This window comes from Ipomoea triloba, chromosome 9, assembly GCF_003576645.1.
Source record: "Ipomoea triloba cultivar NCNSP0323 chromosome 9, ASM357664v1".
In the NCBI taxonomy this organism is placed as follows: Eukaryota; Viridiplantae; Streptophyta; class Magnoliopsida; order Solanales; family Convolvulaceae; genus Ipomoea; species Ipomoea triloba.
This window is the reverse complement of record NC_044924.1, coordinates 3,077,527-3,084,724: the sequence shown is the minus strand read 5'-3', so window position 1 is coordinate 3,084,724 and position 7,198 is coordinate 3,077,527. Positions and strand designations below refer to the sequence as shown.

Here is a 7,198-nt window from a genome sequence, read left to right as displayed (position 1 = left end):
ACATGTGCTAACTGCTAAGGGCAGACAGGTCATTTCACCAAACCCCAACGTCCATCTCTGAATTCCAGCCTGGAATACAATGCTTCACAGACTCATCCCCTGCAACTCACAAACTCCATCACTGAGCCCCCACCCACATATACTTCCAAAATTGGCCCCAATTATTTTACAATTACTATTCAAACTTTCTGCACCCAACTCATCATGCAAAAGCGTCCGAAAGCAATAGAATATGATGGGTAAGCATGTCTAGATACATATAAATTTGTAATCACAATGTCACGAGTTTAAATCCAAGCGTTCTTGATTTGAATATGTTAGCTATGAACAATTTAAACTGATTTACTTTATTGTAGTCATTTGCCGACTAGAGTCACATAATGAGGTTTATCAAACGCATATTCTCATATTCTTCAATCAAAAGATGACGAGTTAGACCGAATTTATATTAATTTTACAGTAGTAGAAATGTTGATACAAAATAATATCCAAATAATGAAAAGATTTAAACTTTTTTAACATTATAAAGTTTTTGACAGTAATTTAAAAAAGAAAAAATTATTTGGATAGGATACTGGAAAGTTTTGAACATTTTAAAGATGTTATTTTTACAAGTCATCATTATTACTTCTTTTGCTACTTTCACCTCACTTCATCAATGCTTCCTAGCTTCTTCTTCCTCTAGTGCTGAAAGTCCTGTTATCTTTCATCTCTAAACAACAGAAGTTTCCCAATATAGTATGCAAACCATCACTGACCCAGAACCAGATGATGATACAAGAAAACCTCAAACCTCTCCTTAATGGCAAAATCTAAGCACACCCTTTGCTTCTTCCACTTTCTCATCATCACCATTTTCCTCGTTTCCTCCGCCACTTCAAGTTCAAATCTTTTTCCAGGTACTCCTATTTTTCTAGAACACTTGTGTTTCCAATTTCTGGTTTTTGTTCAAAGTTTCAATCTTTTTTGAATGTGTTGCAGAGATAAAGGTTCAACAAGGTCAAGAAGAGCCGTATGTGGGGGTGAACATTGGCATAGATGTGTCCAACTTTCTGTCTCCACCTGACTTAGTTTCTTTCCTGCAGTTGCAAAAGGTAACCCACATAAGGCTATATGATGCTGACCCAGAAATTCTCAAGGCACTTTCCAAGTCCAAGATTAGAGTTATTGTTAGTGTGCCCAACAATGAGCTTTTGGCCATAGGGTCCTCCAATGCCACGGCGGCGGCTTGGGTTGGCCGGAATGTGGCTGCTTATTACCCGGAGACACTCATCACAGCCATTGCAGTTGGGGATGAAGTGTTGACCACTGTCCCCAGTTCAGCCCCTCTGCTAATGTCTGCCATTGAATCTCTGTACAGTGCCTTGGTGGCTGCAAATTTGCATACCCAGATCAAGATTTCAACCCCTAGTGCTGCTTCCATTATCCTTGACCCATTCCCACCTTCCCAAGCCTTCTTTAACCAGTCCCTCACCCCAGTTCTTTCCCAATTGCTGAAGTTCTTGTCTAGAACTCAGTCTCCTTTGATGATGAATTTATATCCTTACTATGTATTTATGGAGAACAAGGGGGTTGTTCCTCTTGATAATTCTCTTTTCAAGCCCTTGACGCCTTCCAAAGAAATGGTGGATCCTAATACTTTGCTGCACTATACCAATGTGCTTGATGCTATGATTGATTCTGTGTATTTTTCTATGAAGAATCTGAATGTTACAGATGTTGTGGTTCTGGTTACTGAGACTGGCTGGCCTTCCAAGGGTGATTCTAAGGAGCCCTATGCTACAATTGATAATGCTGATACTTATAATTCAAATATGATTAAGCATATTTATGATCGAATTGGGTCGCCTTTGCACCCGGAAATTACTTCCAGTGTGTACATATATGAGCTGTTCAATGAGGACTTGAGGTCACCGCCGCTATCTGAGGCTAATTGGGGGTTGTTTTATGGAAATTCAACACCAGTTTACTTGCTTCATGTGTCTGGCAGTGGTACATTCTTGGCTAATGATACAACTAACCAAACCTATTGCATAGCCATGGATGGTGTTGATAAGAAGACCTTGCAGGCTGCTTTGGATTGGGCTTGTGGGCCAGGGAGGGCAAATTGCTCTCAAATTCAGCCAGGGGAGAGCTGTTATCAGCCTAGTGATGTGAAGAACCATGCTTCATATGCATTCGATAGCTACTACCAGAAGACGGGGAAGGCTGTGGGTTCTTGCGATTTCAAGGGAGTGGCCATGATCACCACCTCTGATCCAAGTAAGTGCAGTAGTCCCAACCAAAAGTATCAACTTTTCATTGCATTTTCAAGAAAAAAATTAGCTTACAGAATACTAAATTAGTTGTAATAATAATAATCTTGAAATAATAGTTGTAAATGGGATTCCTTTGTTTGTCCTAATCATTGTTTATAATTAGGTGTCTGAACTTTTGAGCTAGCTTAATTATGCTTAATTAGTTTGAAAGTTTAATGGCCTGTTTAGAGTGAGACCTATGCCTTTGTAGAGTGTGGTACAATATTTAGAATCACTCAATAGTTGGGTGCTTCTCATACATGGAAGATCTGTGGTGCCCACTCCTTGGATATTTAAGACTTTGAAATAGTGAATTTTGATCTCCTTTCCCAGATTCCCTACAGTAAATTGAGTTCCATCATTGTACAGTGAGATATAAGCACTTACTTTTGTGTACTACGATATTATCAAGGATCTGATATTGTATATTAAGTGTATAATTTATCTGTTATTACCTATTCAAATCTTAGATAACCAACTTGATGGAGAATATACTCCGTACTTTATAGCATGTCCTACTCACTTTAGCAAGGAAGTATGGGGCTCCACCAGTTGTGTGTCTTTACTTAATCTTACTGTGAATCTCATCTGAGTTGTCTTTCTTTGTGGGGAATTTATTGCAGGTCACGGGAGTTGTAAATTTCCTGGAAGGTGAGAAAGATTTCAGTGTTTTTTTTGTTGCTTCATTGTCCTTTTCTTTCTCGTTTCCCAATGCTAATTGGCATTTTGTGTTTCTAGAGAATTCGCATCTTAATCATCAAGTGTTTGGTAGAGCTTTTTCTTGATTTATGACACTTGAAGTTTGGATTTTTGAAATTGAAGTCATTAAATTTGTATGGGTGCAGTAAGAAGATAATCAATACCAAAACAAGCCAGGTAGTGAACTCGACAAAAGCAAGTGGAGCGAGCACAATAAGATTGACAACCATACATCACACCAGAATAAGTATCTCTAATCTGGGCTTGCACGTTCTCCTCAGTGTTGCCTTCTGTTTGTTTTATTATCCATTTCATCTATGACAAAAAGGTTCAGGTACGAATAAATTACTCTTACTCTTTACTAATCTTCTTCTTTTCACCAAACTTTGTTTAATATGGCGTGGAGACTCATTAGAGTATATTATATAATATTTTGCAGAATGGTTGGCTTATTCCAATGTAGATGTTTATTCTTTTGGGCATCCACAAGGGTAGTTGGGAGGGGAATTTTTCCACGAGCTGTGCTTCATGGAATTCTCAAAAATCAATGCCATTATACCCATCATTCGTAGACCCCGAGAAGAGCTGAAGAAAGTGGGAGTCTTGAGCCTCATGGTATACCAGAGAATCAGAGATGAACAAGTCTTATTCTGTCTTTGGGAAAGTTTTGTTGTATTTATTTATTTTTATTTCTTTTGAATGGCAATGAACTGAAGAAAGGTTAACTATTGCTGGCTTCAATTTTTTTTTTTTTTTTTTTTTTTAAATAATGCTGTCTTCAATTCAGAGGTTGTGCAGGAGAACCTACTAATAAAGAATCCAACCACTTCTGGGAGTGAGCTGAGGCTGCTCCATTGATTTTAGTAGTTGTCTGAAGTTGCAGTTGATTAATGTAGGATGTTACATTTATTCAGTGTTGTCAGTTGTATTGGTGGCCTGGCCTTATTTATGTGTACATTTGTCATTTCTGTTGCAGATGGTGCCATGCAAACAAAGCTTTCATATATAGTTTTCTGTAAAAAAAAATTACTGTGGTAAAATGAAATTCAGACATCTAATCAACAAACCTTAACTGATCCCAATTTCATGCTTTGTAATTCCAGACTGTATTATCTGCTCCTAAGTTCATCACCTGGAAAACCAGGTGATCCATATCCACATTGTTAACATGAGCCTGCAACAAATATACGCTACTGTCGGGTTAACTTGCTAAATCTGTGTTCTTTAAAACCATTTAGGAATTAGGAGATTGCGAGTTAGAGGTTGAGACGGTGTGATCTTTCTACCTGAAGGTCAGTTCTGTTTGCTTTAGCTATGGCCAGTCTCAGATGGTAAACTCCATTGGTTACTGAACTGAGGTTAAATTTGATTCCCCATGTGGATGGGAGGTATTTATATGCTCCTCTCCTGTCTACATGAGCAAAGAACCAGTCTTTCTTAGGATTCAGATTCTGGGTGTTTGTCTGTGTATCTGTCCCATAATCCATATTGTCTGTACCTGTCAAAACATTAGCCTTCACAACTGAAGTTTAAATCACTTAGAAGAGGCTATGAGAGTTGAGTAAAGATGCTTTTCAGGGCAGTTCAGAAACCTTGCTTTCTATCTGCCAAGATCCTTCAGTTCTGGCAACCGATAAACCAACATATCAAATCTAGCTGGAATTAGGGAACTGGAGAGAAACCTGTACTCGTGTTTTAGAAAGCGTTGTTACAACAATACCTAAGAATGCTACTGTCAAAGCAGCAGATTTGAAATCATAGGATTGTCAGTATATTTTCAATGTGGAGATGATGTTGTAACCTGTCTTGGATGAATAGTCTCCCTGAATGATACTTCTATTTGTTCATTACTCTCATCAACCACATTGTAATCAGTTCCCCTCAGTCTAAAATAAAATTAAAAATAAAAGTTGTTCCATTTTTGTTGAATAACATCAATGGCAATGTTCTTGACAATACTAAGCATACAATTGATATCTGTCCTTGCCTCCTGGCAAGCTCCAGTTTAGGTCCCAATACCTGCATTTATTGTCCAAGTTATGCAAGAATGCTATGATGTCTTGAAAACATTATGGGTGTGTTTGGTTGGGGGTTTAGGCATAAGGTATGGGTATCAAAGTGATTGTTAGTGTTTGGTTGATAGGTTTTGTGAATGCTACTATGGGTTTGGAATACCCCATTAATGGCAAAACCCATACCCTTATTAAATAAGGTTTCATCTTCCTTCATCATTTCTTCCCCAACTATTAATAATCATTCCCATTCCACCCAACTACCAAACATGTTAAATACTTTCACTAAAACCCATTACCCTTACCAAGTATTTGATACCCATTCCGATTCCGATTCCATGTGCGAACCAAACGCACCCTATGTGTAGTTCAAGAAACTGTCAGGAAATTACAGTTACCTTCTGTTCATTTCACTTGAACTGAGGTCAAGCAGATTGTCCACTCCACCATACTTTATGTTGGTTAATAATCCATCTGGTTTCATTGTTTTGAGCTTCACCACTCCATTATCCAACATAACCTGCACGATGATTCTTAAAAAATCTCAGGAAAATCAAAGAAAGACAGACAGGCAGAAAAGAAAGAAAGAGAGAAGTGTGACAAGGAGTAACTCACATAAGAACTTAGGACCTTCAACTTCACTTTCTTCTTGCCTATTGTGGAAATTCTTTCCTGCCCAAGTTGCTTCTGATGATAAAAAATTGGTTGACAGTTGATAATGGTATGTAAAGTAAGTTGAGAAAGGTGAAGCTTCCCAGGATGACATTCTCTAAAGATGGTGAATGAGAATTAAACAATGCGCTGCTAAACACAAGAGCGTAGGAGCACTAGGAAGCTATGTCTCAAAGTTAAACAAGGAAACATTATCAAAACAAATGAAAGTAAAGCAACAAACAAATGTAAAGAAAGCAAGTAAACAAAACTAAGTGGAATCAAGTGAATGGAGGGGACTAAGACTAAGTATTCCTTGATTGGATGTAATAGAATAATCCTAGTTATAGAAAATAGTGTAATGCATATTAATCATGATTCTTTGGAAGATGTTTCTATTGCCAAAGTCATTCTAGTGGTCTATTTGGCCTATCAAGTAGTAGAACCCTACTCTCATAGTAAACTAGGAACCCTAGGGCTCGATTCTATATTCTTGTTGACAATCTATCACCCATGAACCAACTGAGATAACAATGCGGGGTACTTAACTAATACTTGATAAATAGTGAAGATGAATGACAACATACTGTGAGCTTGTGACGGGCTTAATTAATTTAAAGAAAAGTTAATAGCTTTACTTTGTTAATAGTTGTAAAATGTAAGAATCACATATGATATTATTATCCAACATATAAGTGAACAAGCACAAATTAAATAAAAGTTTCTTTTGACAATACAACTGTTATAATGGGTTGATTTTCTAATTTAATGGCTTTGCTAAGCCAAGAAAAATGTTAACATTTTCCCAATTATGGTTATCATATCTGCCACAACATCACCTTTTTAAAAGAGATGCAAAATTTTTTATATATACACATGTTTATCTTTAAGGTACTAAGAAAACATCTCATCATCTTCTTAGCAAGTATTTGTACTTGCAAAGGCAATCTAACCTCTAATGAGTTTCCACATATCATATTCGTCCCCTCTAATATAAAACAAGCGATGATAAAACACCTGCAATTAATTATGTCTGCTCTAAAAACATAAAACAAAGTAATTAATGATCCTATGAATTTTTTAAGAAGTCAATGACATTTGCACGTGATGAGGCCACAAGCTGCGTGAGATTGCCGGTGGCGGGGCTATGTGTTGGCTCTGCCATGCCAACCTTACACTTCACATGCAATACCCACACTCCATCTTTCTCAGTCTGCTTCGATTCCTTCTCTCTTATATGTACTGAAGAGGGGAAAATAAGTATAAATAGCTTGAAGAAAAATACATACATTGTACATACAAGATTGAAAACAGAATGAGGGAGTATAGTAGTGTGTGTTCTCTCATTCTTGCTGTCTTGTTATTGTTGCTGCCCCTAAATGGTGTATATGGGGGCAACCCTTACAGATATTACACCTGGAAAATCACTTATGGTGACATTTACCCTCTGGGTGTCAAGCAAAGGGTACTCTTCTCTACTCTCTGTCTCTTGTTTATTTCTCAAAGTTTTTTTTTTTTTTTTTTTTTTTTTTTTTTTTT

The 7,198-nt window shown here is 37.2% G+C and overlaps 2 protein-coding genes across 2 annotated transcripts in view; both read left to right on the top strand.

Annotated features, from left to right (window-relative positions):
- The first annotated feature begins 634 nt into the window (after nt 1–634).
- LOC116028638 (glucan endo-1,3-beta-glucosidase 1-like) lies at nt 635–3,968 on the top strand. The gene is made up of 5 exons (XM_031270413.1): nt 635–899; nt 982–2,262; nt 2,921–2,948; nt 3,143–3,330; nt 3,436–3,968. The coding sequence occupies exons 1-4, from the start codon at nt 803–805 to the stop codon at nt 3,315–3,317; spliced, it is 1,581 nt and encodes a 526-aa protein (XP_031126273.1). The 5' UTR covers nt 635–802; the 3' UTR covers nt 3,318–3,330; nt 3,436–3,968.
- Nucleotides 3,969–6,864: 2,896 nt separating this feature from the next.
- The window catches only part of LOC116028578 (L-ascorbate oxidase homolog), a 4,196-nt gene continuing 3,862 nt past the window's right edge, over nt 6,865–7,198 (top strand). Inside the window, exon 1 of the mRNA XM_031270330.1 lies at nt 6,865–7,124. Coding sequence (XP_031126190.1) covers nt 6,975–7,124 — 150 coding nt within the window. The 5' untranslated portion in view covers nt 6,865–6,974. The remainder of the gene's footprint in view (nt 7,125–7,198) is intronic.